This window comes from Stegodyphus dumicola, chromosome 4 (genome assembly GCF_044657685.1).
Source record: "Stegodyphus dumicola isolate Sdum_Otavi_A_Nest chromosome 4, ASM4465768v1".
Classification (NCBI taxonomy): domain Eukaryota; kingdom Metazoa; phylum Arthropoda; class Arachnida; order Araneae; family Eresidae; genus Stegodyphus; species Stegodyphus dumicola.
Genome location: NC_140771.1, coordinates 114,831,600 through 114,852,866, shown reverse-complemented (window position 1 = coordinate 114,852,866; position 21,267 = coordinate 114,831,600). Strand labels below are relative to the sequence as shown.

The window sequence follows — 21,267 nt, the reverse complement described above, 5'->3', positions numbered from 1 at the left end:
TTGCTTTTATTTTTAAGATATTAAAAATCTTTTCATCATTTTTAAACATCCAATAGCCCCCAAATTGAATTATTCATAATTAAATTGTTTTATACAAAATCAGTTTCTAATTTCAGTTAATTTGTATTAAAAATTGAATAATAAAATTAGCCATTTAATAATCTTTACATAAATGAATCATCTTTCTTTAAAACATGTAAGGAATTTATAGTGTTTTGATGACACTGTTGGGAAATTGTTAAAAGGAATAAATTGTATTTTTAAAACTAAATCAATTCCTAGCCTCAGAATAAATAAATATGTTTTCGTAACATGAGAATGCTGCAGGCTTTTTTATATATTTAATATTTAGTTGTAAAAATTTGACATTATGTTAACAATTCTTTATATCATTCAAAAGGTAACTCAAGAAGCTCTTCTAAAATTCTATCTTTCTGCTCACACAATTAAAAAAAAAAAAATCTGAAAGGCCTCAGATTTTAGCAGTCACTCAAAGAGGCTAAAAGTTTATGAATGCATAGATTATCAATACAGATGGGGCAGTGGAAATAGAAAAACATTTTATAAGATACTGACACCAGAAAGTTATATATCTTCTATATATTTGAAAAATGAAGAAATATATCATGTAATTATGTAGAAATATTAAAATGTTTTCAATTAGATATATCATGAATTAAATGAATTTTAAATCAATCAGATTAAAAATTTAAAAAAGCATTGTTAAGAACTGTGTGTATTGCTTTTAAATAGCTTGGCTTGTTAATCAATAATAGATTAGATTTTTAAAGGTAAATATGTTAAATTTTGCCAAATGGCAAGACTTGAATGAAAATCGAAACAAGTTTACGATTGACAATATGAAGTCACATTTCGAGACTAATAGCCCTTTTGGATTAAAAAAAAAGTTCTGAAAATAATTTGCAATGTTTCATTGGTATTATTTTATGCAAAATTCAGTAAAATGAAATTTACCATTTGAAATCAGCACCAAATTAAACTTTGTAAATTCTAGCGCATGTTAAAGGTTATCTCATCCAGAATTTTATTACTAACCATTCATTTCAGAGCAAAATAAAACAGTAATTGCCATTTATATGACAACCAATATGAAAAATTTAAATCTGCATTTTACGCAACATAGAAAAACTCCAAAAGATCTACTGTTTACCATGCAATTAAGGCACTTTATTCTGCAATCATATCTACCAATTATTAATACTTCTAAGTATATTTAGTTTACTCTTTCTGCTCAATATATGCTGTGTAAAATTTTCCATAAATTTATTAATTCACTTTATTTTGAGGTGAGCTTTTATTCAACTCTCAATGTCAACGAGAATGTTAGTTCATTTTTTATTCGGTCTCAAAAGAGAAATTAAAATATGTGGATTTATGTATGTGTATTTATGAATCAAAATACATGAGAAATCACAGGGAGAAAAGCACTGCTACCTTAAATTGTGGTTATGTATAACAAATGCAGTGAATTCTAGTTAAAAAATAGTGAAAATATTTATATTTCTGAACTATTTCATGTATAATATTTCCAGTTTCGCATATGTGGCAATTTGAGAACTTTTTTACGTATACCAATTTTTTTAAATGTCTAAAAATTTTTGTATTTTCAAGAAAAGCTTATTCTTTCACCTTTAGTATATAAGTAATGGTAATTTACCAGATAAAATTACTTAATGGGGAATACAGAAAAATATCTAACCACTTAATGACTTCATCTGCAGAGAGACTAAAAAATTAGTTCAGCTAAATCTGTTATAATAAATATTTATAATAATGCTAAATCCTGCAATATCTATTAATATGACAAATTTTTGTAAACCTATTTATTTGTATGAAAAATAAACACATTCAGAAATTTACGGCACTATATTATGATTAACAGAGGAAAAACACTTTTCAAAATTCAAAATAGTTTTTATTAATCCAGTTTATCACATTTTCTTTGAATTCCTGAAAAACAATCTTATATCCGTGTATTCTTATGTATATAAGAACTCTGTTTAAACTGGATCTCTGCCATTGCCTTTCACAGCACCTAAAATAAAAAAACACTCACAATTACTATATATGAATATAATTCATAATTAAATTTAAACAAATGACTATTAGATTGCAAATTAAAGGAAGCATTTAAAATATTTTAACATTTAGTACCTATAAACAGAGTAGCAATTATTTGATTATTCGATTATAGTAAAATAAACATGGGGGATGCCTTTTAAAATTTTTTATGTCAGAAAATAAACTCGAACCACCAGCTGAACATATCAGCAGTTTTATCAATCAGCCACTGGTAGGTAAACTGGATACCGAATCAACATATAAAGTTGCCAAGATAAAGAGAGAAACAAAATTATGGTAATCACAGCTTACCTAATCATAAAACTATTTTAAATTTAATGTGTTGGCAAGTCAAAAAAAAGTGAGAATGAATTTATTTTGCAACACAAAATAAAGTTGTCTTGCAGGAGCAAAAAAAACTTGTCTCATGATATTGGCAAGTAAAAAATAATTAACTGCATCTGGTAACATTTATCTGACAACACATAAGTAATTGTTAGCCACATGCAGAAAATAAAATCTGATTATGATAAGCAATTTTAAACTTTTGAATTTAACTGCAGAAATCTACCAAAGAAGTGTATTTTATGTTGTAACAGTAGTAAATGAAGATGGGGCTAATCTTTACTGTATGGTACGCTTTGGTTTCTGTCTGAAAAAAAAATCGCAAAGTGGTATTGGTTGTTTGTGAAATGTAGAAGCCCATAGCGTGAAATAAGTTTTTCGGTAACCCTAATGTTGATAATGTTGGCGAAAGTAGCCTTTGGAAAAAAAAAAAAGAACTTTTTGGGGGGGTCAATAAAAAGGGAGTTATTTCTGCAAATATTGCCAACGTGTTGTGATAAATTTAGTTTAGGGTTTTTTTTTGTAATAGTAAACCTTTTGTGCGGACCCAGGTTTTTGGTTCTTACCATTCTTTTCAATCGCCGTGTTTGGTTGCACGGAACTGATACGGTCTTGTATTTTGAACGTACTATTATTTTGGTGTGGGTGCCATCGTTTGAGTATGTCTGAGGTGACTAAGAGATGAAAAATTTAATTGAATTGCTTACCTGGAGGATGGAGGAGATGGTGGTAGGAAGCCGAAACGTATGCATGTGAAAAAAAGGTATGTTAAGAAAATGACATTTCATTTATTTATTCATCTCTGTGTGTTAATTTTTGTTAAAAGATTTGTTGTTTAATGTTTTTATGTTAGGAAATATGTATTTTTGGTAACTTATTCCTCTCTGTTTGTGTATTTTTGTTTGTCTCTGTGTGTTAAGACAGTGGCAAATTTTTTCTGGTAAACATGATATTTTTAACTTTCTGATTTTCTTAAAGTGAAAATAGATCAATGTGTACATGAACAAAGTTAACGCTGTGCACAATGCCTAGTTTGTGCAGTTCTGTGTTTTTTTCTTTTTTTAAGTTAAAATAGGTCGATGTGTACATAGACACAGAGTTTGTGTATGTCTTTGACTTCTTATTTTGGTTTTGTGTAGCGGCCACCTTGAAATTGGTGCCGATCCTCTCAGGTGACGATCTTGATATAAAAAAAAGAAACGATTCGCCAAGGGTTACAGTAGAGTAAATTTTTACCAAAGATGTTCTACCATAATCACCATTTCAGTGGTTTAAACACTAGTGGAGCAGTATGCAGAGATGAAGATTTGAGTTTTGTTTACACAGCATGATGGTTTAGGTGCTCCAGCCATTACAGTGAACAAGATTATAATAAACATAGCTGCAACAATTGTCTATAAATATTGATGTATAACAATGTATGAACTAATAGATTTCTTATGCTAGTATATACAGAATCCGTAATCGAAGTGAAAATGAGAAGACTGTGCATGCATTTCCTTTAACTGAAACATGGATTTGACCATACAAATCTCAGTCTTACGGAACATGCCACACTATGCACATAGACAGTAAAAAGTGCTTGTGTTGTTTTTATTTGTTAGAGCTATGACATAAATATACTTCTACATTTTAATTTTTTCTTTTCTTGTTTCACATTTCGATTACCTATCAAAAAGTAAGGAATTTTGATATTACAATATCTGAGTTAAAATAACATTCCAAATAACAATTATTGGACATGTTAAGGTAATGAAAATTTTAAATTAGGTTAAAAAGTGACCCTTAATGTGGCATATTTTTGAATTAAACTCTATTGACTTTAAAAACAACAAATTGTCCCTCTTTATTAAGGACTTTAATTAACCTTCTAAAACTGGACCGAAATTCTCATAATATAGCCTTTAGACCGGCGCGATCTGAAACAGTTTTGCCCCCTCTTTGACATTTTCCTTATGAGAAAAGTCGTTAGTCCCCCTCCATGGATGAAGTAAATTTTACATGTTTGTCAGACGCTTACGTCCCATAGTAGAGGGGTTGCTAGATTTGCAATTTTTTCGATGATTATTTTGCTTTCATTTAAATGAAGTTCTAAATAAATAGTTCATAAATAAATATGCAGTACTGGATGCATATCCAATGCACAATTTATTTAGAACAAAATGTATGCAATGTTTATATTTCACTCACTATTTCTAATCAATCTCGTAAATAATTTGTGAATTTTTTTAACTTTGTTTTCACTCTTCATTTATATTCGCGTATTTTCGTATTAGAAATTAGAACAAAATTTAGCAAAATATAGTAAATACGGACTAGGTTTGTAAGTCTGCAGGCTGGAATGCGATTTTTAATAACATATTTTCATTAATAAAATAATGGTAATTAATGGTAATGACTAATTTAATGAAATAATAATAATAATATTTATTACCATTAGATGATAAGAATGAGATTCAATAGAATTAGATTTTGAGATGAACTTACAGCAATAATAAAGCTTTACGTAACAATAACAGAGATTTAAATCTGCTTTTTTCGATAATTTTGTTATTTTAATATAAAAAAAAAAAAATCCGAGATACATTGGTTGCGTTTAATCATTTAACTTTAACAAATATTACATTGGACTATCAGGCAAAGAAGGTATATCTTTAATGAGAATTTTTCTTTGTAAAATTGGCTTTTGTTTATGTTAGCAGAGAAAAAAATCCGTGACCTATACATTCAATCATCAAAAGAATTTTGAGAACAGTACGTCAATTTCTTTTCATAGGTAGAAATTTTGTCTAAATCCATTGTTATATCCAAAGGTTGAAGTCTATTTCATTTTCAACGAATATTCTATTTGCACATAATATATTTTCTAATTTATTTTAGAAAGAGTAATCTTTCACGTTTTCAAAAGAATAAGGACATACTGGGTGTTGACACAATGTAGTAAATCTGTTTTTCATATTTCTTCCAGTAATGAAAACGATTACCCTGGAATATTTTCAAAGCAAAATTAAGAAAACCGTTTACGCCAAATTTTGCATAAAGTATCTTCTCATGTATTTTTTTATTTAAAGTGTGGAATTTTCTCTTTGAAAATATCAAAAATTATGAACGGAGCAAAATTAATTCATGAGAAATAACATTGAAATGCAATAATTCCATCGTAATATGAAATAGTGGAGAAAAGTACAATACAGTTTATTTATTCACAAATAATCCCCCTCATATGCGTAATTTATGTACTGTCGATTGAGAAATATAGGTTAGTAAACTAAACAGGTTATTTCAATACTTTTCCTTTATCAATATTTTTACGGGCTCTTCAGTAGAGCGGTAAAGGTGGCTGAACACTTGTAGCTCGCTTGGGTTTGAATCCCGGCTAAATAGTTGGATTCACGGTTTTTGTGTAACGTAAATGCAAGCCAGCTTCTCTTAGAAAGTCCTCCGCGAAGGCATAACTCCCCTTATACAGGTAATTGTTGTGTGCTTTGATGTAATTCATTAAGCGAACAAAATTAATCCAATCAAACCCGAAGAACGGGTTGATTACATGTGGAGTTTTCCACCAGGAACGTAAATGCGAGCAATTTTCTCTTAAAAAGGTTTACACAAAAGCATCCATCCCCTTAAGCAGATAGCGTTCGCGTGCTTTTCCGTAATCCAATCCTAATTTTCATACATTTAATAGTAAGTTGACATACACCTTATTACAGACAAAATAACCTTTTTTAAAGATATTTTCTTATTATCTGAATTCCCTTTATCTTTTGAGGAGTATAAGAATTTCAGCAAATAAAACTGGCCAAAATTTTATACAATGTAACTGATGTTTTGATTCAATTTAGAAGTAATGTGAGCTTTACTGATATTTAAATACTTTTTGGTAGATCTCATCCTAAAAGAGGGTCTAAAGATAAATTGATTTTATTTAATTTACAATCAATGAAAATCATTGAAAGCAATCACTGAATGAATGAAAATCACAAAAACTATTATGCATACAATTGTCTCTTATTTATCTCCTGATAAATCAGACACAATTGCCTACATAATAGAAGCACTTTGAAAGATTTAACAGTTCTTAAGGGTTTTATGCACTCCACAAAAAAATGTCAAAATAAAATCTTATTATTCATAAGTATGAAAAGGAAGTAAACGATAAAAGCAGTTTTACCTATTTTCTAGAAGGGCATTAAATCTAAAATATTAATCTATTCTTATTTGTTATGATTAAAAAACATTAAATATGGTAAATTTAAAGAGCGTGCAAAATCGCTGACGTTTTAATCATAGCAAAAGTCAGTACTAAAAAAATTAGCATTAAAATTATGAGACAGATTGAGAAAGAGATGGCCTCTATTTGATTTTCAAGTATATTGGCGCGAGATGAAACCTGCGGTTTTTGCCAAAATGTAGCCAAACTGATAAAAAGAGGGAAATAATGCATAGCCAGCGGCTACTCTGAGCAGCGACAATGGACCACCCAGAGATCTACAGATAGGCGATTCTCTAAAATGGGGAGGGCATGGATGGTACGATGGCTGTACCAATGCCAGCGTCTGAGAAAGTCATTCTCCTGGTACAACTGCTGTACCAGCCGGCTTCAGAAAGTTAACTAATTTTAAATACGGAGCTGTGTATGAATTTTTTTCCCTTGCATGTTATAATAACTGAAAATTACACTGATACTGTCAAAATTCCTAAATGCAAGTGCATAAAATTTACTTTAGCAATTTAAAGAGATGAGACTCACTGAACACATGAATAAATTTCTATCAAAGAATAATTTATTAAATTTGGCCCATTCCATAGTAAACTTTTACCATTAGATTACATTATTACACCATGTTATCAGTTTGAAAAGCAAGTCATATGCCAGATTTGGGTTGTAAAAGAAATGCACAAAATAATATATAGATTATTGAAAAATGATGTATACCAGTGTTTATAGATATGATTAAAAGTAACAGAAAATTCTGTCACAACCACATTTTTAAGTGAAATGTATTATTTTAACATTTTACAATATTTAAGGTATGGCATTAAATGCAACATTATGTGCCTGGACATATGTTAGTAAATTAAAAAAAATAATAATAATAATCATCATCAAAGAATGAATGTCATGAAAAATTTCAAAAACAAGCAGAATTTAATTTAGAAGACCTTTAGACACTTATGATAAATAAATTTGAGAATTCTTCACCCAAAATTAAGTTATAATTAACTAAAACCAGTTTGACTGACCTTCTACAAAATCCTTCAGCTGCAATTTTTTCAAGCTTGAAAACCAAATTCTTCTCCACATGGTAATAACATCTTAACCAGTTGAAATTCCTACAGAAAGTTTGATAACACAATAATAGAATTAATAGAACAGAAAAATTAACACAAACGTATAAACCATCATTTAAACTTAACATTATTACAAATTTTGGTGCTTTCTGTCTATCTGTAAAGCTGTGAAAATTGGCGAAATGGTTAAGTTTATGGTTCATATCTACTGCCCTGTTCACAAGTAGTAATTCAAATAAGCACTCTATAAGAAACAAGAAATTTTAGGATGCACATACACAAAAATATATATATTGGGTCAATATTCACATATTTTTCATCCAATGGAATACTATTCAGAAATAATGATTAAATATAAAGCATGTAAATACATGTGTGTGGTATGCATATTCATAGTTTGCTATTATCGTGTGCATACTCTTGCTGTTTTAGCATAAGTTGAAGCTGTGAGGGCAGATGATAAGAAAGTATCAGAATTTTTATTGTATAACAAAAGATTGCCCTGACAATAGTTAGTCAATTGTTTAGCACTGACATTTACATAGCACATTAAAAATATATAGTAATATATGTATAATAAAAAGATAATTGCATATTATTAATTCATTTTTTTAAATGCCAAACTTATAACAATTCTTTCACATATAATTAAACAGAATTCTTTCACATGAACATCTAAAATCCGTTCTTAACTAAAAAATAAATAATAAAACCATGTAAATTTCTTATGATGGCCCTTCATTTCCAAAATGTCCACTTCTGAAAGTTCCCAGCATTTCTCAGTATATTATTAAATTACTAAACTAAGCATCAATGATCGTCATGTTCGCTAATATGACAATATCTTTCACACTTCTTAGTTACCACAAGTAACAAGTAGGCTTCAATAAATCTTTAACTGTTACATGCTACTTTTGTCTAAAATTTGTACAAATAATACAATTAAATGAGCTCTTTATAATATGCTCAGAGAAATAATTTTGTATGAAAATTTGTATGTTATATATATTGACCTGATTAATGATTCAGGAAATAATTCAAATTTCAGCTTGTATCAAAATAAAAACTATAACACAAAGATAAGCAAATTTCCTTATGAACAATGCATTTTAACATTATTCAATCACTGGCGATCACACAGTACTGATTGCTTCAATAAACATTACTGTAATTATGTTATTTAAAAGACCGTAATGTTTTAATTATTTTCTTAATTAAAACATACAACTGACAGCTTTTCTCGATTTTGCATTTTATTACTCATAATTCTTGTTCTGGATTGTTAATGTTGTTTCTGTATTCCGTTTTGGTCATTTATTGTGTTAAATTTCATGTTTTCCCAGAAAAGGCTCTATGATGGACATTTTGGCACTAAAATTTATTTTTTGAAATTCTGTGAGCACATCTCGTGTATAGCCCACATACAAAATTTCGTTGCATTCCATTCACCCATTTGTTCTGTAGGATACCGTTTATAGAGGAAGTTTAATTAAAACCACTTTGTTTATAAACAGTTAATTTATATAATAAATAGATACAAATTACTGATGCAGCATATAAAAGAAGATAAATCAATGAGTGCTTAAGTTTTTTGTTAAACTGACAAGCAAATTCATTAAAACTTGTACCACCTATTCCATCTGCTAGAAATCGCTAATGGCATCTGAGATAACTACAAAATAGCTATCTTTGTGAACTCAGCACTACATAAATTTGCTTCAATACAAATTTAAGCTGTATCTCATTTTTCATTATTGCACCATTTTACTGAATCTCATTTTTTCAGTATTTTAAGTATGCACATGTCAATGTTTTGATTACGATGGCAGGATTCATTACTTTAAAAATACCCCTGTGCTTGCTCTTCTGTAAGAAGAGGCTGTATATGATTTTGCACTTAAAGTGGGAAACACCTAGAAGCATGAAAAGTAATAGAATTTACTTTATGGTAAAAGTAAATTAGTGTACTACATAATTGGTAATTACTTCCAGTTGCTGTAAAGACAGTTTTTCTTTCCTGAGGATTTTCTGATTTCTGACTTTGGTCTGCAGTTATGCTATATGTCTGAAGAATAATTTTAAGTTGAAATAATTTTAGTTTTATAAGAATTTCAGCATGTCATTGTCATCATTACAGAAGCATAAAAGTATAGTGACAAAATAAATCACTTCCTGTATGTTTTTTCTCATGTCTGTGGGGAGGAAAGAAAATCATGCAATATAATGCAATGGTTCAACTTCTGGTATTGAAAGTCAATTATTTATTCTTTGGAAATGTATTTAATTTTAATCTCTGAAATTATTTTTCTCTTTGTTTTAATTTGTTTTCAGTATTTCCTTTAAAAATTCAGTACTATTTTACACAGCTCTTTTCATTACTACAATTAATATTTTTCATATAAAAATAAATTCATTTGAGTGGTGCAACTGCAGCTTCTCTGCTTTTTAAAAGAAATGTTAAAACATTTGTGTCATATGGTGTAAAATGAAAATACAGTTATAATTAAAAGTAGAAAAAAAAAATTCAACATATCTGGGCCCAAAATAAAACTTACCAAATTATTCTAATAAGACATAAGACCAAAAATAATGTTAACATTTAGCAAAAACAGAAATTACTTAAGTATACACAATCTGCATAAAGTAAAAAAATGATTATGTTGTGTAACTCTCACAAGGGAAGGATATAGAAGATGTCTCATTGCTGATGGTAAATTGAATTTTGGGGGGGGGGAGGTTGACTAGAGTGACAAGAAACTGGAATATAAAAGAGGTGAAGGTGATCATTTTTAATATCTCATTAATCATATGAATCTTTTAGGACACTAATATCTATAATTTTGTCTGCCTAGAAGTTTGGTGTATGGTATTGAAAATATTAAATATGGCAGCATACGTGACTCAATTTATATATATATATATATATAAATTTCTTTATACAAATGTTTGCAAACACAGTTTAGTTGTACTGTTTGTTGCAAAAATTAAGTCCCCCCTCCCCCTTTTTTTGATCATTCCATTAAACATTCATTGAGTGTAATACTCATATTCTCTCTTTCTTCCTCCCCCCTTTATTTTATTTATTTTGTGTGTGTGTGTGTAAAGTGAAATTTTTTTGTGTATCATAGGATGTCTATGTATTTCTTATCTATAATTGAATGAATAAGCCATAAAGTAAGAAATTTAGAACTAATGTTTCACAAAGACAAAAATTTTGAAATTCATAATTAATAAATTTCAAATAATCTAATAAATGCATTTTTGCTTTGTAACCTAATTCGTAAATATTTACATGCTTTTAACATAGCACGAAACATGGATAAGTGTAATTACAAAAATTTTTTATTGCTCTTTAGAATGATGCTAGTATGATTTATTATTGATATATTTGTTAATAGTGGAGAAATATTTTATCTTGATCAATAAATATATCTTATCTTATATTTAAATATAAAAATATACTATCACAATATATTTTTATATTTTAATTTTTGGTATATTTTACTTTAACAAATTTACAGTAACATCTATCAGCTAATTTAAGTTTTTAAAAAGTGTGCAGTGATGATATGATATTATCCTTTATTTTAAAGGCTGATCTTTTGTCTTTGTAGTAATAAAGAACTTCTGTCATAAAAATTTGTTACCTTTATGGAAAATATTTTTTATATACAAAAATTCATGAAACGGTAGTGAGGAGAATATTGAAGGTATTTTTCATACATATTGTTTAATTTGTTTCACATGAAATATTTCTTTTTTGAAAAGTGACTATGAAAAACTGAGATTTAATTTTAACATTTGTTTGTTATGAAATCTAGGTGAGAATAGTCTTTCTAAATACATTATTTGCCTTTCTCCAGCTTTAACTTAGAATTATGAAAATAAGAAAATGGTTTTGTGAACTTTATTTTAAACCATGACGCTGGATATTTTTGTTTATTTTCTTAAATCTTTTTTTTTTTTTTTTTAAATAGAAAGGAGGCCTAATGGTTAATTGTCAGACTGCTGATTCTTCTGTTATAATTACATTTGAAGATTACATTCCTGGTCATGCTGCTGCACTTTTAGTAAATAACCTGGAAAATTTGGCCATTTCATTTTCACAAGGGTTGGTGTTGGAAATTTTCTTAACAAAATGTATTTTTCCTAATGTGAATGTGCATGAAAATATATTATTAAAAGTATAATATTATTTAAATTAGAATATCTTGGCATGTTAGAATACATTAAAAATATCTAAGAAAAGCATTGTGTTTAATCTCATAATTTATTTAGTTTATGTATTTATTAAAGCAGATGACAGAGAATGAATGAATTTGTAAAATTTTATATTAGTGAGGAAGCTTTGCATCTCTATGTAGAGTGATTCAAATTATTTGTCAGCTGAAGAAAATGTGGCTTATGAATTGAAAAATATTAAAATGCTGATATAAAAAATTAAATGTTAGAAAAAAATAGTTATTATAAACATCCTACCTGTATAAAAATGTGACTTTTTTACAACAAAACTGTCAAACTGTTTTATGGAGCTTCCAATGTTGTAGTAGAGTACCTCTCTCCTAGATGTATGAGATAACAGAAAAGTGCAGTTACATTAAACTCATTGTTAAAGCTTAACTCTAAAGTACTTTTAAATCAGCCGTTTGTTCATAGCTGTCTGCTTTATGGCTTTGAATCCATACACAGTTTTGCCATGTTAACAGCATAATCTGAAAACATCCAACAAGAAAATGCAATGGAAACCATAGTTTCATGTCCATCTATGATGATAATATCGATCCGAAAGACTAGATTAGATTGAATTTAGCTGTGTCTCAGACACGTGTTACTGCATATGAACTTTTGCAGACATTAGAAGTACCACAGTCATTGATAACCCGTGTTTTCTTGATGACTCTTGAATTAGTAAACCTATGATTGATGGCTCTTGAACTAGTAAACCTATGATTGATGACTCTTGAACTAGTAAACATATATAATCCTGAATTAATAAACAGGAAAAGACTTCAATATTTCTTAATTGTGGGGCACACCCTTGGCTTTAGAAGGAGGCTTACTCAATGAGATGTGCTATCCTCTGAAATCAGCACATGAAAGCTTCGATTTCTGTATTGTATTATATCTGCACTTGCACCTGACTGGATTCTATCATCATATAGTATGAAGAATGAGATAACTATTTCAATAAGAAGTTCCTGAACTTGGATGAAGAGGAAAGATTTGCATACTCGTAAACTGAAACAAGAATCCATGTGTGTAAAGAAGTGCTTGGAGTTGATTTCACCTGTAATTGTTTAAAAGCAACTCAATAAATGTCATCATTGTGAAACATAATAGTTTATAAATAGTTGTATCGCTGGAAACTTTAACATTTTACCAACCGCTAGTGGTTCAACAGCATACGCACGTTGGACCGGCCACTCAGCCGCAGATTCTCCCTAATAATAAAATGCAGATGATATAGCAAATGGCAATTATTTATCTCCATGGCTATCGATTGATAGTCTATTTTTAGGTAGCCCTGAGAAAAAAGGTTTTCACGGGCGATCCATCGGTAGGCATTGGCAAAAAAAGTCTATTAATAGACTATCGGTCAGTAAAATGTTAAGATTCATCAGCAGTGCAATTCTTTTTTATTCTTTTAGAACAGATCAAGACCTCGTACAATTTCATGAACTGTACTTCAGAACTTAACAGAGATCAGAAGATAACTAGAAAATATCATCCTATTTTTTGCATGTCTTTGGATCTCGCGTAACAGATTTGATTTCTGGTTGATAATGTCTTTGGATCTCGCATAACAGATTTGATTTCTGGTTGATAATATCCTTTGAAGGGTAAGCTTTTATTATTGCAGCCAAGGTGAATGAGTGAGCGACACACATATTTTCTCTTCTAAGCTAACATATTTCTTGAAGGATGAAATTAGAAATCTTCCTGGTTGGTTTATTTGATTAGGACAAAGCTTCGAGGGCTATGTGCCTAAGGAGAGGAGTGCCTTCATGGGGTACTTTCTAAAGGAAACTGGCTCATATACATGCTACGCCTGAGGAAAATCACAAAAATGCTTTTGCAGTCAGTCCATTTGTGGGACTCTGATCGAACTACTAGTGTTCAGCAACTTTTTTGCTTGGCCGCTGGTGGGCCCAGAAATCTTTCTGAACGTTGAAGTCTTTTACGCTTGTAGTGATATTTGTTTGCCCTTTTTTTCTTCATTAATTAGCTTTAGTTTTGTATAAAAATGATTTCATGATACTCTCCTGAATATCCTAAACTTTACCAGCAGACTAATCAGTATGTGCATTAGTAGAATGTTTGTTTCTCAATACCGAGTTATTATTATTTTTTTTAATTTTCTACATTTAATATTCAGTTGTTCTCTGTAGTTTTTCGTGTGTGTGCATGCAAGCCATAATTTTAAATAGAAATAAAATTAATTTAATAAACATTTATTTCTTATTTTTACTATAATTACTTCATTTTTATAAACCATCTTGGTAAAAAAAAAAAAAAAAAAAAAAAAAAAACTTACCTCAATTAACTATGTTCATTTACAATTTACATTGAAAGCATTTTTCAGTATTTTTATTTATTTAACAGAGACTCAGAGGAAGTAAACCTTCCTTCAAAATCCTATGCTTTATTTGCTTGGAAGAATCCACTAGAAAAAAGAACTTTATCTTGGAAATGTGAAAAATGCAGTGGAGAGCACGATTTAGTGAAGGTATAAAAAGGTTTCATTTAGCCAGGAATAAGTTTTAAGTTACTTTCGACTTCTACCTATACTGAATAATTCATAGTTTTAGAATAAAACTTTGAATATTCATACTAATTTCCATATTGTCCACAACGTAGGGTATCTGAAATGTATGAAACAAATTTCTGATTTCTTTCACTTTTATTCTTAATGTTTCTTTTTTGGGAGTAAAACTAATGGGGGCTTTAATTTAACTATTTTGTTCTGCGGACAAAATTATAACCTACTTGTTTTCACATTTAAAATAGTGCATATACAATGCTATATATGTTTATGTAAATTTTATTTTCATATAAACAAAAACAAAGGTTTTTACTTGCCAATTTTTTATATCAAATAAGTGAAAAAGTCTTTTGTGTAATTTCTTAAGGAAACTGCATTCTAGTTATCTAATATGTAGAGTGATTTCAAAATGGTAATTTTTAAGTTTGTGCAGTTCTTGCCATAACTTAATTATGATTTTTATTATGAAATCTTATTTATGAACCTTTTATTGAAAAATATTGAAATAATATGAATAAAAAGCTGTCCTGTTTTTCCTTTATCTAAGTTTTTTTATGTGGAAAAAGAGCCCCAAAAAGTTTACACTTCTAGAAAAAATTTTACCATCATGATGTACCTTGAAATGAACAATGAAGTGATTAAAAACTGAATAGCAATCAGTTCATTTATTGAGTAAATATAGGTCTAAAACCATTTCATATTACTATGATGTATAGTCACCTCTTCTGGAAAGTATTATTCATTCTGGCATAAAATGCAGATTTGCAGAATTTATAATCCAGTATTCTATATAACTGCTTAGCAAATTCATTCACAATCCAGAATAGATGTAACTGGCATCCTAATAGAATAAGAATAATTTTTTATCCATATAATTTTTCCTTAATTTCTAACAATAACTAAAAAATAAAAAAAATAAAAAATATTTTTTAAATTATTATAAAATTTTAAATTATTAAATTATATTTTTTAAATAAAATTGAAAAATATTTTTTAATGTTAACTTTACTTTGAATGTGAAGTAATTTTTTAAGAAACTGCTAATTTGAAATGTGATTGCATTTCCAGAAAATATTAATAATTGAAAATATGTATATTTGAATAAACTATGTGCATTGCATGTAATAGTGCACTGTATTGATGATATAAATTGTTTCCAGGATGGAATTGGAGATTTTACTATTAATGAAGATTTGAAAGCATATTGGGTGTCATTTTTAGATGGTATGCAACGAGTTTTGATGTTTACTGAAGATTTAGCTCTTGCTACTGCTGCTCAAGAAGTAAATATTATTTTATTGATATTTATTTGCATTTAAGAAACTGTGTATTTTTATGATTAAGTACAGAACAATTATAAATTTTTCATAAAATTATTTGAATAATGTATGTTTAACCACTTGCCTGATTATCATGAGTTATCTCGGGTACGTATATATTGCAATTAATTATTATCCTGTAAAAACTCGGGCGAAGCAGAATTTGTTAGGACAATCGTCCTGGAGGAAATGAAAGGAAATATTCAGTTTTGTTGGCAGGTTGCCAAATTTTGTTGGTTGTGCAATTCTTTTGGAGGGATTGGTCATGTGTTTCCCTATTGTATAGTATATGTTGGCTTGTGAATTAGTAATGTATAAAGAAGGATACATACGTTGAAAAAAATAAAATAATGGCGATGATGCAAGATAGCGAAAGCGATGATTTTTCAGATAGTGATTATGAAGAGATGGAATTTTTTTTTTTTAATTAAATCCAACGAGACAGTGTACTCTGTGCTCCCATGAAAGATATTTTAGTGGTAAGCCAGAAAAAAAAGAGACCAGATACCAGTGTAGAACATCAGGTATCACTCTGTGTTGTCCTTGTTTCTAAAACTATCATACAAAGACTAATATTTAACTTTTTTTTGTTTGCCCGAGATAACTCAAGATAGTAAACTAATATTAAAACTAAATGCTTTTACACCTTCAAAAAATTTAAAATTCAACTTAAAACCTACATATTTTGATTTGTTTCGTTTTGTTGTATTTAATAATAAAATTTTTAAAAAATGTGATGATTTTTTGCAATTGTTTTCAAAAAAATTTGTAAGGTTAAGCGGTTAAGAGTTTCCCTACATTTTTGCATACTTAGAGCGGTTATGTTAAAAGAAAGGGATTCATTAAAGAAGATAAAATTAAGTGCAAAATGTTTGCTTAAAATATGCTTACATGTCGTTTTCAAGAATTTTGTTACTTTTTGCTTTGTAATAGTTTCCACATATGCAGCTGTTTTGTAGTGGTTTTGTAATAATGCATTCTATTTCATTGCATATATGCTTTTATAATTTTTTCTTTTCAGTTTAATTTCTGTTTTATGCTTAATGTACTTGATAATTTTTTAAAAAATTGCATGAAACTGAAAATTTTGAAATTTGTCAGGAATGATTTCAGCTGATTTATATAAATATAAAATTATTTTCTTATGGATGAAGGAGTATTAGTAAATTTCTGAGGGATCCACCCTTATGAGTTATTAAAACTCATTTCTTAAATTGTAATAGACTCAAATGTACTTTTTATAAAAAACATTAGTTGTATGATGAAAGGAATGCTGTATTATAAAAGGAAATTTTCTGATGATAGTTCCATCTATAAACTTAATTCATTAGTGTGCAAATATACTTAAAAAAATTATCAGTATAATTTCAAAAATCTGAAACCATTCATGTCAGTTTGTAAATTATTGATCTAGCTGCTACATATTACTTCATCCAGTTACCCACTAAGAAGCTAAAAAATGCATTCATTTGAATTTCTGTTAAATAGTCAAATTTTTTTGAAAATTTGACTATTTAACAGAAATTCAATATTATATATTATTGTATTACCCTTTTATTAAAATGTTAATGTTTTCAGTTTGATGGCACACTTCATTTTTAGAACATATTATAAGAAACGGAAGCATAAAAATAATTTATTATTGATGAATAAGCATAGTTATATAAACTTTTTCTTTAGTTCTGTTCAATAAATTGAAATGAATATTGAGAAAAGTATGCACAGTATGTATATTTACACTCTTGGACAAAAAAAAAAAAAAAAAAAAGATGCACCACGACATGGCGAGAAGAAAAAAGCAAATTGGACACAAATTGATATGCATACAGGCTTCGACAGAAAATGCAAAATTTGACATTTTAGCTGCCATTGAATGAACGTTTGTCGCTACAGTGCAACTGGCAGGATATTTAAGAGGAGAAATTACGATTCCAGGTAATAAATTCTTCACAAATTTCATTCCGTGTACTCTTGTAGATAGTAACTATGCCTCGCATACAGGTGAGTGAACGATATGCGCAGATGTCAGAATTTGTGAGAGGTCATGTAGTTAGACTCAAAGAAGCCGGTTGGTCTTATTGACGAATAGCTCGACATTTGAGCAGGAGCGATGCCACTATTAGACGACGTTGGCAGGTATGGGTGAACCATGACCACACACAGCGTCAAGAAGGAAGCGGTAGGCGTAGAGAAGTGACAGAACGTGAAGACCAAGCAGTCATCAGAGTGACACTCACAGCCCCTACCTTTGACCTCTGTACAACGTCAAGCCTGTTTGCAGTGGTTTTGGGCTCATTTGCACTGGAATGTCAATGACTGGAGTAGAATAGTCTTCAGTGATGAGTCCCGCTTTGAACTGAACCCCGATGATCAGCGAAGGCGAGTCTGGAGACGCCCCGGACAGCGGTGGGATACCAACCTGACTTTCTTCCGGAAGACAGGCCGACAACCAGGATAGATGGTCTGGGGTTCCATTTCATTTCATTTCATAGTAGGACACCTATGGGTGTCATTTGTCGCAACCTTACAGCACAGCAGTACATCAACAGAGTTCTAAGGCTCGTTGTGTTGCCCTTCATGTCACTCCACCCTGGGCTTACATGTTTCTACTGCTTGCCGAACATTACCTTGGCCAGCAAGGTTGACGGATCTCTCTCCCATTGAACACGTTTGGAGCATTATGGGCAGGGCAATCCAACCAGCTCAGGATGTTGATGATCTAACGCACCAGTTGGACAGAATTTGGCATGATATCCCTCAGGAGGACATCCGCAATCTCTATCAATCGATGCCAAGCCGAATAACTGCTTGCATAAGAGCCAGAGGTGGACAAACACGTTACTGACTTCACTTTGTAAAGCTCTATCACTTCAATAAATCATCCAATTTTTCTCAAACTCTAACCGTTTGTTTTTCTGTACATGTACATCACTTCTACCAATTTTCGCTCCATTCGGATAACTCCTTTTTGGTGTGTTATTTTTTTTGTCTAAGAGTGTATTTAAAGTATGCACAGGATATGCGAGACATTTCTAGAATATATGTTATTAGCTTTCATTGTAGAACTGGAGAAAATCATATTAATTGCTTTTCAGAAATATAAATGAATTTTGTTGCTATTTTTATCTTAAAAAACTTGCTGTTTTAATATAGGGACTAATATTAAGCTATCAAACAACTGAAAATTTGAAGAGAGCAAATATGATTTCTTAATTAATATGTGAAGACAATTATATACGAAATGGAGAAATTTCAGTAGATGTGATATTATGTATTGATAAAGACAAAGAAAACATGTTCAAAAACCACAGTTTTTCTAAACTGCTTGGAAGTATACAAAACTTAAAGGAATTCTGATATCTGACCAAATTAAAATCTTATAGATCTTTTGTTTAAAAATAAAATATTCAGTGTGTTGAATGGGAAATTAAGCTTTCATATTTTGTGAATCAAAGTAGAAATTGTGGGTTGAATAATGTAAATTAAATTAACAGAACATTAATGTAAATTAACAGAGGTTACTGCTAACTGTATTAGCTTATATAAACACATGGGGATGATCTTGATGCTTCTGAATATTTTAAATTTTTTGTAAAATGTGTAGAGGCTCACATTTGGCTAGCTTTGAAGTAAATATTTTGCTTATCATTTGCAAAACATTTTATATACATCAAATGGCAAGAAAAATATAAGGATAAGGTTTTTTCAAATTAATTCTGACAATTACCTGAGTGTTCTTCGTATAATGTGTCGAAAATTGGAATAATTGGACCACATATTTAATATACATGAATTTCTTTTTTCCCCTCTAAAGCATGCATAGTGCCTATCCCAGCAAGATAGTGCATCCTGTTAGCGGTTGTTCCAAGAGAACAGTTTGGTGAATGAGTCACCCATTGTGAAAGGGTTAATTGAATTTGTAATTGTTTAAATCACAAATGTGTTAGCTATTTATGTTAATTACTGATTGATGCTTATAAACTATAAATTTGATTTTCAGCATAAGCTTGGAAATGAAAATAAAGATCAACCTGTATTAAACATTTTGCATAAAACTATTGAAAATTATTAATTTGATTTCAATTTTATTTGAATAGGCTGGTGAGCTTGAAAGAGTTGAACAAGAAATTACAGTGTCACTTCAAGGTGTTGGTATATCTTTAGTGAATAATGAAGCTAAAGCTGAAATTATGTACATGGGAATAACCAGGTATGTAGATTTTTATTTTGTTTGTTTTTGTTTATCTTTCAAACTTAAAATATTAAATTGTTTACTATTATTTGTTTTGTTAGTTCTAACTTTGTATGTAAATTTACTTTTAAAGGTACTGCTGATATTTAATTCCAATCTAGCATTCTAAATATTAATTTGAAATGTATTTTGATTTCATAATTTTTTATGTAATATAAATATCCTTTGAAATTCTTTTCTGTTTTGGCTTATTTAATTTATTTCTCTAACCCTGCACTTAGTTTTTGTCATAATCAATACATTTTTTTAAAAAGGAAATTACTAAAGACTTATTCTGATTAAACTGTTCATCAAACTCAAAATTCTGATATTCCTAAAGTATTTCTCTTTTGAAAGCCTGTTTTCTTGCATTCCATGTTTGTAATTTGAAAGGAAACACTCCAATATAAAATGTAAAATTTGTGAGAAAGCAGCTTAGATTTACCTATATTTTAAATAAAATTATATTGATTATGAGGGCAGTTTGACATAGGTACCTTGTTTATTAATGTATTTTAATAATTTTAATATTCCATTAGTCTAAGGTTTCTCCCCCCCTTCCCAATTTTTCATTCCTATATGCTGTTATTGGTTTTCTATTTACAAGAACTAAAATATTTCTCAGGATAAAATTATTATAATTTTATTTTTTAATCTATATAACAATGAAAAATAAGAATAGAGTAACTTAATCTGAACTTCTAATTTAATAACTGAAACAAAAAAAAATTATTTATTTATGTAGTGCTGTAAAAATAATCTATTTATATAGAAGCAAACAGGTATTCTGTATTGCTGATAAACTAGTAATTCAATTGTCACTTAAATTTGAAGAGTAAAACAGTTGTATTTGCACATAGCAGTACATATAAGTGGGAAAACTGCTTAAGATAATGCAGTGTCCACTAAAATGGGCAGAAATGTTACTAATCTCTGTTAAGAAGAAGATAATAACTAGGACCAAATTTATTGGCTTAGAAGCTTAGCTAGTGATATGTCTACAAAAATAAACTGCATGAGTTGGACCCTAATAGACAAAAAAGTACATTCTAATATACCATAAAATTGATACTTTTCTATTAACAACTACTAAAAACTTCAGTTGATGATAAGGTTATTGTGATAACTTGCCAATGCCTTTTTTGTTACAACTCATGTCCTCAACCTTAGCTATTCATATGCCTGTTCAGTTCACTTTTTTAGCACAAATATAACAATATATTTTGATTTTCAAT

At 29.2% G+C, this 21,267-nt stretch overlaps 1 protein-coding gene across 8 annotated transcripts in view; it reads left to right on the top strand.

Moving 5' to 3' along the window:
• The window catches only part of Vps13 (vacuolar protein sorting 13C), a 334,969-nt gene that overhangs the window by 248,387 nt on the left and 65,315 nt on the right, over nucleotides 1-21,267 (top strand). For all 8 annotated transcript variants that reach the window (XM_085815349.1, XM_085815348.1, XM_085815353.1 and 5 more), the window contains 4 exons: nucleotides 11,697-11,830; nucleotides 14,323-14,446; nucleotides 15,643-15,765; nucleotides 19,899-20,011. In XM_085815349.1, the coding sequence (XP_085671475.1) occupies nucleotides 11,697-11,830; nucleotides 14,323-14,446; nucleotides 15,643-15,765; nucleotides 19,899-20,011 (494 nt within the window). The remainder of the gene's footprint in view (nucleotides 1-11,696; nucleotides 11,831-14,322; nucleotides 14,447-15,642; nucleotides 15,766-19,898; nucleotides 20,012-21,267) is intronic.